The sequence below is a fragment of the Rattus rattus genome, chromosome 2, assembly GCF_011064425.1.
Source record: "Rattus rattus isolate New Zealand chromosome 2, Rrattus_CSIRO_v1, whole genome shotgun sequence".
NCBI classification, from domain to species: Eukaryota; Metazoa; Chordata; class Mammalia; order Rodentia; family Muridae; genus Rattus; species Rattus rattus.
The window spans coordinates 61,489,101-61,501,605 of record NC_046155.1 but is presented as its reverse complement, the minus strand read 5'-3'; the positions used below and the strand labels follow the sequence as shown (position 1 = coordinate 61,501,605).

Genomic DNA, 12,505 nt, shown 5'->3' with positions numbered 1-12,505 from the left:
TATATGTGTATGAGGTGAAGGGAAGACAGACTTGAAGCTGGGTAGGAGTGATAGCCTAGACATTTGGGGCCTGGCTTGAAGCTGGGTCCATGCCTTTTATGTTGTTTTCAGCCTTGGTAGAGCCTGATATTTCCTATCTCAGGCAGAAGCCTTCTCAGGAAGTGATACTTTTTGTCCTCACTGGGTTTATCATACACAGGGAGTGACTTAGAGTGATAATGTAGAAACAGACAATTGTAGTGTTTACAAAAGTGATATATCCATTCCCCAAAGAGCCAGGGCCACCTGCACCATTTGCATGCCATTCTGTAACAGCTCCATGTTCTAAACCCATACAGACCCCCAAGAATCCTCCCCAGACCTGTTTTTTGTGCCTGACTCTGAGAAGCCTTGCCCACCTCTTTTGACAATGCTGGTCCTTTCTAGGTCCAAATATTTTTTCCTGGGAAGTGATTGCCCCTTGGTACCTTAACAGGCCAGCATACATGCTGAGAGAAGATCTAGACCTCAGCGTATCGTAGGACATGATCCATGTTAAAGCAAACAGAAGCTGTGGGAGGATACTGCTCATCACTGGCAGGGGCGTCATCTTTCTGGGTCTGCTGTGTGCAGAGTTCATACTCACATTGTCACACTATGTTGATGGATGACGTTATCATTTCTACAGCAACAATACCCATGACAAGCACTCCTACTCACAGCTGGCTGGATCCTGTGTGAAATGATGGCTGCCCAACACCCTGTGTCTCCTTGATCATCCCCAGCTGTGTAACTCCCAGTAACTCCCAGGACTCACTCTCAAATGGCAGTAAGCAACTACACAACTGTGGTAGAGTTTGTCCTGCAGGGACTCTCTGGGGATCCTGAGCTTGAGGCTCTCTTCTTGGTCTTTTTCTTGCTTCTTTACATCCTGGCTCTTGCAGGAAACACCCTCATCATCATAGCCATCAGCCTCAACCCAAGTCTTCATATTCCCATGTATTTCTTCCTTGCAAACCTGGCTTTGTTGGACATTGTCTGTACATCCACTGTTCTTCCCAAGCTGCTGGAGGGTCTGGTGCTTAAGAGCAGCCACATCTCTTACAAGGGATGCATGACCCAACTCTTCTTCATGACCTGGTTTCTAGGATCTGAGCTTGTGTTACTCACTGCCATGGCCTATGACCGCTATGTGGCCATCTGCCGCCCACTTCACTACAGCATGCTGATGAGCTGGCCCATCTGTGTCCTGCTCACAGGCATTGTGTGGCTTATTGGCATAGCCAACACATCTCTGCACACTGGCCTGATGGCACGACTCAATTTCTGTGGCCCCAACCAAATTCGTAACTTTTTATGTGAAGTCCCAACACTGCTGCTTCTGTCTTGCAGCCCAACCACCCTCAACAACATCATGATTGTCATCGCAGATACTTATTTTGGTGTGGCCAACTTTCTGTTGATTATGATATCCTATAGCTTCATCATTGCTAATATCCTGCGCATCCGCTCCACAGAGGGCAAGAAGCGTGCCTTCTCCACCTGCTCTGCCCACCTGGTGGTGGTCATCCTGTACTACTGCACTGTCATCTACACCTATTTGCAGCCTGGTTCTGGATCCTCCTTGGAGAATGGCAAGGTGGTTACCTTATTGTACACAGCAGTCAGCCCTGCCCTGAATCCCCTCATTTATTCTCTGAGGAACAAGGATGTCAAAGTAGCCCTCAGAAAGTTGTTTCTCTGTTTGCATTGAGGAGGCAGAAGGCTCCAGGGTGCCTTGGTCCAGCTGTTGATGAAGTCGTTGGAATGTATGACTGTGAATCTGATGTCATAGCAGGGAACAGGAAGGCAGTTTATATGGCAGATGTATATGTACTGTGCTTTCTTTGGAGGAACCACAGGTCATTTCCTTTTGGTTGTGTGGCCATTCAGGTTTGAGGCAGGCTGTGTGTTTATATCCTGGGTAGCTATCTCTGAGGTAGAATTTTTGGTATCATCCACTGGGGAAAATTACCCAGACCCTGATATTCAACAAACTCCTCTTAGCTTGGGTTTGGGAACTGTGTCTGGTGGCACCATGATCTTTGCACATCCGAGGGAAGAGGGAACAACCAATCTGTTTCTCTTAGCAGCAATGCCCAGGGAGGTGTGGGTTGACTTATTTGTTCCTCTTTGGCCGGGATGCTGTGTCATCATAGTGGGGGATACCATCCCTTTCTTGGTTTGAACAGAAGCTTCTGCATCCTGAGAAGGAGGTCAGTCTCCGTCTGGCTTCTGAACGCCACTGTCCACAGCATCCTCCTAGACTCTCTTCCCTCCTCCACACAGTTTCCTCTAGGCTATGATAAACCCTGTGTTGTTTGATGCTGTTGCCAGCAACCTCCAAATGCACACCTGCCTCTGTGATTCTTCACCTCTGAATCTGCTGGTGTAGTTGCTTTTTGAAGACCTTGATTTCTTTGCTTGTTCCAAAACACTTGTTAGAGTCTATTGTTTTGACCAACTCTGTGCCACGTCATGATTGTTTTCTCTCCTCAAGGGTCTACTCATGAAACTTGGAAGCTTCCATCCATGATCAAATACCCTCCATTCAGACTACAAGCACATGTGTGTACAACCATACCTTTCCATGTCATGGTATTCATGTTCATCAGAGATTGGGCTGCAGAAACCAGCTCTTTTTTTTCTAAGTGGGCCTTTGGGAGTCAGTGTAGGTTATGATGCTTGGCAGCAACACCTTTACCTGCCTAGACATCTCACTGGTCCGACACATTTGGTCTTGAGATGTGTTTTCTACCCTGTATCCAAGGTTTATTGTCCACCGTGCCTTACTGAAAGAGTGCAAACATAGTGGATTGGACAGGAATTAACCGGGCAGCTGTGTCCTTGTCCCTCTTCCTCTGCTGTAGAATTCTTGCTCTATAGCCACTTCCTAATTTATTTATCCACGTGCCCTTCTGTTTCACTCATTTCAAAGCAAGCTGCAAACATCAATTCACTTTTCCTTAAATAGTTCCATATGCATATCAGAGGCAATCATTTGTTTATAGATTTTTCTGGCCTCGGCCTCTCAAGTAAAACAATTCAGACAGTGAGGTGTGTGAGTCAGGGAATCATTTCCTGAGTCTTGGCAAATTCACACAGCTATGTAATGCAAGTCTCCACAGAGAGTGGAGATGGTAGCTTTCAATGTTGGACATTTTACCCAGGAATGCTCAACCTGTTGGGTCTGAGGTCACCAATGCCCTTTCTGGTAGTCATTGCTGTCCTGATATTTCAGCTGCAGGTCAGTTTTGTGTGTTATAGAACCCTGTACACATGGCATCATCTGGTACACATTCTGACATGTGTGCTCTTTCATAGCACAGTGTTTTTTATTTTTAAATTTTATTTATATGTATGAATGTTTTGACTGGATGGTATACCCTTGGAGGTCAGGAGATTGTATTGGATCCCCTGGAATGAAGTGACAGATGGCTGTAATCCAGTCTGTGAGTGTGGGAATAGAACCCAGTTCATCTGCATGAGCAGATGTGGCTCATGTCCGCCCCACCAAGGGCATGGCCACTTGCAGAAGTGGAAAATGGTACTTACACTGAGCGTATATCACTTTGACGCTAGGGTGGTGTTTGGGTGGTATGGAGGTGCCAAGACACCACCTGGGGGTGTGAAAGTGCCGTCTGAGATGTGGGAAAGCTGAAGCTGGCTCAGGGGTTTTCGGGCCTGAAATGAGGCCGGGGTCATTGGGTAATCTGGTGTTTGAACATCCATGTGTCACTTCCAGTGACACATGGAGTCGAGGAAGAACTGAGAACTGAGTGGGGGCCCGCAGGCTGGGTTTAGCCCAGGGAGGGGAGGTGGGGTAGGAGAGCTCTGGCTAGTCCCAGTGATGAGAGTCCTTGACTTGATGGCAGTTGGCTTGGAGACAATTGTGGCTGGCAATTCAGAGAGGCCTTCTACCTGATGTTAGGCTGTGGTTTTTGTTGGAAAAGGTCTTCTCCATGGCTCCCCCTGGCGGATCTTGATGAAAAGAGGCAGTCTATAGCTCCAAACAATTTATTGTTGTCATGGTGAAAAATGGATGCACAAAACCATACCTCACTTCTCAGGGTGGGACTGAGATTAAATATCTATTGCAGAGAGGAAATTCTGTGAAGTGAAGCTTATTGGCAGAGGCTCTGGTAAGTTATTAGCATGGAGAAGTCTGTTTTAAGCCTACTTGACTCTGGCCATGTCTCTTTTCCTATTGACTTCGTCTGAGAAGTTAGGGATGCCTCATCTACATGTGGAAAGGATCAGGTGGGGCCCATATGTTACTGATGGCCTCAAATCTATGAGTGGCTGCGGCTTTGTTACAAGGGCCTGGAACTGGGTGCAGGCTAAGCTCTTACTGTCCCTTCAACGTCTCTGTGGCTTCAAGATTTTAGCTTGACCTCTCATGGTCCAAACCCTGCAATAAGTGTTCCTTACTGCTGAAGCATCTTTCCAGCTACAGAACAGTATTTTAAAGATTCATTCCAGTTCTCATGTCCGTGTAACAAGTACTTTGCTCTTTTTTATTTTAGTGAGCGCTGTTCTAAGGCTGCAGCACACTTTATTACCCAGCTTCCATAGATAATTGTATAAATCCTCTTCTGGGCTTTTCTTTCCTCCTAGTGACTGTGAATGGCTTTGTGGGGTCTCAGGGTGTGGTTCGCTGAGTTTTGTAGCAAAATTTTTATTGGGGTTTTACTCTTCACCCTCAGCAACAGTGAATGGGGTTTCTGCTGGTATTTACCACCACCTACAGTCATTGACAGAAAGAGGCTCAGAACTGAAGCCTAATCATCCCTAACTCCTGCTCAGCTCCTGAGAGACTCCCTGCTGCTCCTGGAGTGACTCTGACATTGGGGATGGCCTGCACTGTTTTCTTTACTGCAGAGGAGCAGCCCTAAGAACTACCCCAACTACTGCTTCACACATTGTTCTGCCCCCATGCTCATTAACACCCCTGCTGATTTATTTGTTGTGTGGCTTAGGAAGGCAGTACTTAAATTCTAAATATTTAGGCATTTTCCAGCTGGCACTGTTATTGATTGCAAAGAGTCATGGATTTGGCTTGGTCCACCTTCTTTGGAGTCTGTTGCTCTTGGAGAACCATGTGCCTTTCAGTTCCTGAGAAACAGGCATTTCTACAGGCAGTGAAGCATTCAGACTCTGTCCCTAAAAGTCTCAACAGGACAATTACTGTGAGACATTAATGTTGTATACTCTGTATAGCTTGCAAACAGTGTATCCTGACAACGACAATTATATTCTTCCTGGCAACTGCCATTATACTCTGTTCCTTGTAGGGGTATACAAAATCTGATTGTTTTTAGTAAACTTGTCTCATCCTCAGTCTTTCTGAGACCCCTCCATCCTTGTCCGGTTTTTATTTCTCACTCACATCACATATCAGGATATCCTGGCTCAGTACATAAGTGCTGGTGCTTACAATTGGCTTTAATTCTGCAACTTTGTCTGTCTGACTCTCTCTCTCTCTCTCTCTCTCTCTCTCTCTCTCTCTCTCTGTCTCTCTGTCTCTCTCTCTGTCTCTCTCTCTGTTTCTGTCTGTCTGTCTCTCTCTCTCTCTGTCTCTCTCTCTTGCATTCCTTATATCCTTTTAATTGTGTTGAGACTTATTTTATGGGGTAAAAGTCTAGAGACATCATAATGCCCTATATCCTGTCATTATGTGTGGCACTCACGCACCACTCTGGATGTTGAAAGTCCTCACTGTTGCCTCTCTTCTTCTTCTGTTCATTACTGAGAGGATTGAGATAGCTGAGATTGATGAACCAGTTTACTGTGTCTTGTACTTATATCTGTTTCTCTTCCTATGTCTAATAATTCTGTTGCTTGGGGCAGACATGTTTTGGTTTCTTTTGTCACACTGACTATTTCTCCCTCTATGTTACTAATTTTCATCAAGAAATAAATTCCTTTATTCATGCTATTAACTTCTGCTCTGAGATTACCACTGTTTGATATTAAAGCAGTTAGTTGCTCTAGCTGTCCTTCAATTGTTAGTGTGGTATTTTTTTTCATTATTTTACTTCCACCCTAATTTATTTCTGTATTTTAAGTCTATGTTTTTGTAGGTATCATGTATTCTGGTTATGCTTCATTCTACAACCTGAAAAATATGCAACAGTTGATTGAGATATTCTGAGTGTTTTTTACTGTGCTTATTTCATTTATAAAAGGTAACTTTGTTGTGTATAGAAACCTGAGTGACTGTTTTTCAGGACTCAAAAGTTGTTGCTCTTTTTCACAGTAAGAAATCTGTCTTTTTTTTTGTATATGACATGTAATATAATAGCCTCCTTTTGAAATTTTGTATTCTTTGTGAGTTCACATCATGCATCCCAGTCTGACTCATCAATCCATCCCTTAGTATCCACCCTCTGTCCTTGCAACCTCCTTTTCCCTCAGTAGAAAAAAAAGACAAAAAGAATCTTGCTATGGAAACTGCAGTGTGTCACACAGTATACTCTTTTGTTCAAATATCTTTATTTGCAAATATTCATTGCAATGAGTCATTAGTCTGGTTGAGGCCTCTGGTTGCTCTCAATACTGGATCCTCACTGGGACTACTCTCACATGTCCTGTTGTGGTCCTGTGTCATGGATCCGTAGGACCAAACCATTTACATGCTCTAGCAGTTTATAGATGAAGTAGACGTTGGGTGGGCCAACTCAAAGCCCTGGATCTGGGCCTGAGTGTTAGCTGAATTGGGCTCTCCCACACCTATACCACCAAGACAAGCTCTCCAGAACTCCCTGGCTCACTCATGAAGGGGTGGGGCCAGTTCTCCTGCTTTCATGATCTCAGAAACAGGTGTCTTGCCTGTCAGAGGTGGCAAGATGCCAGGGATTGGAAGGGCATCTTTCTCTCTCCCATACAACCTCCCAGGAGACATCAAGAGGCATGGGAAACTCTCCCATGCTTGTGTACTAGGGGCTAGCTCATTTGTACCCCAGCCAGCAGGGCTACCTCTACTGTGCTGCCCAGGCAAGTTCAGGAAAGGGGAAGGGGGGGACTGCACTCTGGAGTGCTGCAGCCAGTAGGGGATGGGTCAGCTTTACATAGCCCTTGGACATGAATATGGTTCTAGGCACCATCCCAGATCAGGGACATCCCCATGGCCTTTGGTGGTAACATGGGTCACTGATATCAATATAGACCTCCTGCTCTTGCATGGCTAGAGACCCAGACATGGACTTTAACATGGCCTCAGGTGGCAGGGCAGATGACACACATCAGACTTGTCTTTTCTAACTTCTTATCTCCAGTTCCAACTCTCCTCATTGTGCTCAAACTATTCTGTTTCTCTTTCCAATCTCTCCACTACATGCTTATACAATTTAGTGGTTCTGACTGTGGGTAGGTTTCTGGGTGTCTTCCTGCAGTGAAACAATCTTAAGAAAATCTGTTCCTTGACTCCAGTGGTGCTGCTCCATATATCCATTCTCACATGTTGAGTACTAACCAGGCATGATTGTTTTAGCTTCTGTGACCACACAACTTTGAGTGCATTGAAGGCATATGGTGGTAGACTGGACTGAATATATGCTACCGGAGATGTGACATAATAGGAGAGACTGTTAAAGCATCATCTACTCATTCCAAATACTCGAGAGGGTGGCAGACCAAAGAAAGATTCTCTCAAGGCTAGCTTGGTGAATAAATGCTTTTATGGATAGCTACATTAATCAAAAGTCCCACACCTAGCTAATTTTGTTATTTATCCATGCTAGCATCTCTAAGATTTGTATAGATAGTCAGAAAAGGCTGGTGATTGAATTTCCAGGAGGGCACCCTTTGACCTTTTCCAGTGAAGAGTGAAGAATGTCAGCCCCATTACTGTTGCCACAGATCTAGCTCCATGCTCTATCACTCTGCTCAGTTCATTGCCATTGCTTTAGACCACTATGAGCCATCGCAGCCACTGTGCTTCAGTGTAGAGAGCTGCGACGTGCCGCGCCTCAAAGATGGCGCTGGTTTCTGCCTTCCACCCTCCAACGGTGAGCTCTCCTTGCAGTTAACAAGTCCTTATTTGGCTATGTCTGCCTGGCCTGCTAGCTTCCACATAGTGACAACCTATCTACATGACCCACGTGGCTTGCTAGGACTAGCCAGTGCTAGCTATTTAAGTGTGGTGCAGGGCATTCCCCGGGGAGAGAGAGTCAGAAGAGATAGAGGTCAGAAGATTGTATCAAGGTTCCTGAGTAAAACTGCTTGAAGAAGATCTCCTGTGGTCATGTCTTCCTTGCTGGTCAAGGTTGGGCGCGGCAAGTGGCCAGCAAGGAAGACGCAACATGGTTGAATTCTTCTCAACAGCCTTTATTGCAGGACCACCTCTTTGCTGATACGGGGACCTTGAGCGGTAAAAGCGCTTGCCTAATATATATACAACAGGCTGGGGCTATGCTACTTGTCCTCCAGGGATTGGCGGAGCATGAACCACCCCATTAGCATGGTACCGCTCCGGCCAGATTGACGCCAGGTGCAAACCCGCGCATGCGCAGTACTGTTGTGTACCACAGGAGGGCGCCGGATCACCTCATTATCCTACGGCCGCCCTGGCAAGGGGACAAGCCTGCACATGCCTGATAAGTTGTTTACACAGATGGGACTGGATGTCAGCGCCATCTTTGTTCAACTGCCGCTCCCCACATCTCCCCCTTCTTTGTTTTTTTTTTTTTTTTAAACCATAAGGTGGAAGTAGTGGTCTGAGAGAGATCAGACATGCCTCACAGAGTGCCCAGCTCAGCCATGGCAAGCCACTCTTGCAGTTAGGACTGCACCCCAATGGCTAGAAATGAACTTATGCTGTAACACACCATTCTGGGCTATACGTGTGTGTTTATTGGGGGAGGAACTGGGCACCTCTGCCTATGACTGGTCTAGATCAGGGTGTCATGTCAATATTGTCATTGCTCCTGCCTTAGGTTGTTCCTCTCGGTGACTTGGAATTACCCATCATTGGGTTACCCTATTGCCACTGGGTCCCATGTCTTAGGTTGGTCAAGCTCGAGGAAAGTTGCCCGTCTCTGGATACAATGACTCCACATGACAGTGACAAAAATGATCTAGGGCGAACTCTTAATCTTTCAAAGAGGCCAGCCATATGTTGGGAGAAGCACCATTTTCAATGGCAACCATAGCCTGGTAAACAACCGCTTTGTGTTCTCTTTTCAAACGGCCAATAAGCCAGAGACCTACTCCGCATCCCAGGAGGACAATAGCTCCCCAGGCAAACATGCCCGCCCACTCCTTAAAAAGGGAGAAAGCATTGGTAATCCATGAGGTAAAATCTTCAACTGTGATGGGGTCCAACCTAGTGCTGTTGAGGACAGCAATCTGCATCAGCAATTGTCTTGATAGTTGCTCTGCTTTCATGGACCAGTTTCCTTTCAGATAATTCGAGATTTCTTTGCTCTGTTGAGAATGCTGAGAAAAGTTAGCTCACAAAGGAGTAATGCATAAACCTCTAAGGGAGGAAACGCAGGACAGCTGCGTCATATGATACAGTGCTTCAATTTGTTCTTGAACTAAATCTATCCTTTGATTAGCTAATAGAAAGCCAGATGCCAAATGGGTACATTGCTCACATTAGAGCTTATATTATATTGAATATTGAAATGTGGCTCTACACAACCAAACACAGGGCAGGGAAGAGTTCTTAACAGTAAAACATATCCACTTGTTCCTGGAGCAAATCAACCCTTTGATACAGCAGCAAAATTCCTGTTTTCAACTGACTATTAATATTACCCTGAACATCTAAAGCTTCTGCAACACCTGCGGATAGATTACTTACAGCTGCGGATAAGTCACTTACAGCTGCCGAAGTCTGTACTACAGAGGTACGGGATATGGCTGCAGCAATGGCTGTGGCGGCAGAAACTGCTATTAACAGTAACAATGGCTGTAGTAATGCAGAAAACTCTCCAGATTTCCAGGTGTAAGCTACGTCACTCTTAACTTGTCCCCAAACTGGGAACCTTATTGTCTCAATCCGAGAACTTAACCCTCGTCCCAAAACCTGGGAACTTTATTTTCTCCTTTTGGTTCGCTGCTACCGAGAACTTTACTTTTGGTTCGCTGCTACCACAAACTTTACCTTTGGTTCGCTGCTACCGCGAACTTTACTTTTGGTTCACTGCTACCGCGAACTTTACTTGTTCACTACCCTGAGACTTTATAGCCACTTATTTCCCACGGTCCTTATGGTCCCACCTTACCTTGGGAACTTTCCAGTGCTGCCCTGACTGCAGGAAGTTCTGATCTCAGAGAGAGTTGAGTCCCTTTACGGTGGATTCGAGGATTCCCCATATGGGCCACCACTTGCCGCACCCAACCTTGACCAGCAAGGAAGACACGACCACAGGAGATCTTCTTCAAGCAGTTTTACTCAGGAACCTTGATACAATCTTCTGACATCTATCTCTTCTAACTCTCCCCGGGGAACGCCCTGCACCACACTTAAATAGCTAGCACTGGCCAGTCCTAGCAAGCCACGTGGGTCATGTAGATAGGCTGTCATCTTTGAGGCCTGGCACGTCGCAGCTCTCTACACTTCAGGGTGGCAATAGATGTGTCAAACTATATAAGCAGAGGCTATATTGCTTTCTATCACATGTCATCTTCAACTACAGCAACTGTGATGGGATTCAAAGGCTAAATAATGGCCTTTACCATCTCATTGGGTTAGGTAAGGATTGTATTCAAGAAGCAAAGGATATTCTAGATACATAAAATGTTCTCATGGAGGTTATTGGGAGTTTGGGAGTATTACTATTCAACAGGTTCTCAAGTGCATGAAAGGTTTGATGCCTCCTGTATGTGCAGCAATGGGCTAATTTTCTCAACTGATGAAATCATTAACAGCAGGGAAGAAGTGAGACTGGAAATCTTGGGGAGTCTGGGTGGCGCCATCAAATAATTTAGGGAAAGTTGGGTCCCTCTTGAGTTTTAAGTATTATTAATACATTAGTTTAAGGAATAATTCACAGCCTTCGGCTGGACAATTCATAAGTAAAAGTCAGGAAAACGTCCTGGTTAACAGCTACCTGGTTAACAGCCAGCTAGATCTGGCTCTGTAACCAAATACCCTGGGAGAGAGAGCTGGACTCTCAGAAGTGAGGACAATCCTGAGAGCTCAGGAGAGACCACCACTTCTGATCACATTCCTGACCCCAGAAGAACCTGCCTAGAGCCCTCTAGACACAGGAACCTATGAGCTGTCAGGGACAGAATCATTCTGGTCTCTGCCTGCGCCCAGAGCTGAAAGCCAGGCACCAGGAGTACTGACACACCTGAGAGCAGAGATAAGACCACCATTACTGCCCCAAGGGAACCACCTGGAATCTTCAGTGCACAGAAACCCAGGAGCAGTCAGAGGACAGGATCCTTCCAGTTTCTGCCTGTGCCTGGAGCTGACCTGGTCCCAGAGCTCTCTGTACCCAGATTCTGCTGGGAGAAAGCCAGTCTCCAGGAGTGATGACACAGGCTTACAGAAGGGTCAAGTCACTGTCAGAGACAGCAAGGCCAGCTAACACCAGAGACAACCTGATGTTGAGAGGCAAGCACAGGAAACTAAGCAAGAGAAACCAAGTCTACTTGACATTATCAGAGCCCAGTTCCCCCACCAAAGAAAATACTGGCTATCCAAACACACTGGAAAAGCAAGATTTGGATTTAAACTCATATCTCATGATGATGATAGAGGACATAAATAATAAAGTATGACATAAATAATTCCCTTATAGAAATACAGGACAACACAGGTGAACAAGTAGAAGCTTTTTTTTTTATTATTAACTTGAGTGTTTCTTTTTTTTTTTTAACTTTTGTGATTTGATTTGAAGTGTGTCTTTTTTTTATTATTATTATTAACTTGAGTATTTCTTATATACATTTCGAGTGTTATTCCCTTTCCCGGTTTCCGGGCAAACATCCCCTCCCCCTCCCCTTCCTTATAGTTGTTCCTCCCCACCCTCACCCCATTACCGCCCTCCCCCCAACAGTCTAGTTCACTGGGGGTTCAGTCTTAGAAGGACCCAGGGCTTCCCCTTGCACTGGTGCTCTTACTAGGATATTCATTGCTACCTATGAGGTCAGAGTCCAGGGTCAATCCATGTATAGTCTTTAGGTAGTGGCTTAGTCCCTGGAAGCTCTGGTTGGTTGGCATTGTTGTACATATGGGGTCTTGAGCCCCTTCAAGCTCTTCCAGTTCTTTCTCTGATTCCTTCAACGGGGGTCCTATTCTCAGTTCAGTGGTTTGCTGCTGGCATTCGCCTCTGTATTTGCTGTATTCTGGCTGTGTCTCTCAGGAGCGATCTACATCCGGCTCCTGTTGGTCTGCACTTCTTTGCTTCATCCATCTTGTCTAATTGGGTGGCTGTATATGTATGGGCCACATGTGGGGCAGGCTCTGAATGGGTGTTCCTTCAGTCTCTGTTTTAATCTTTGCCTCTCTCTTCCCTGCCAAGGGTAT

The 12,505-nt window shown here is 45.7% G+C and overlaps 1 protein-coding gene across 1 annotated transcript; it reads left to right on the top strand.

Moving 5' to 3' along the window:
- Positions 1 to 802: 802 nt before the first annotated feature.
- Positions 803 to 1,732, top strand: LOC116893858 (olfactory receptor 13A1-like). The gene has a single exon (XM_032895578.1). The coding sequence runs from the start codon at positions 803 to 805 to the stop codon at positions 1,730 to 1,732; it is 930 nt and encodes a 309-aa protein (XP_032751469.1).
- The last annotated feature ends 10,773 nt before the right edge of the window (positions 1,733 to 12,505 follow it).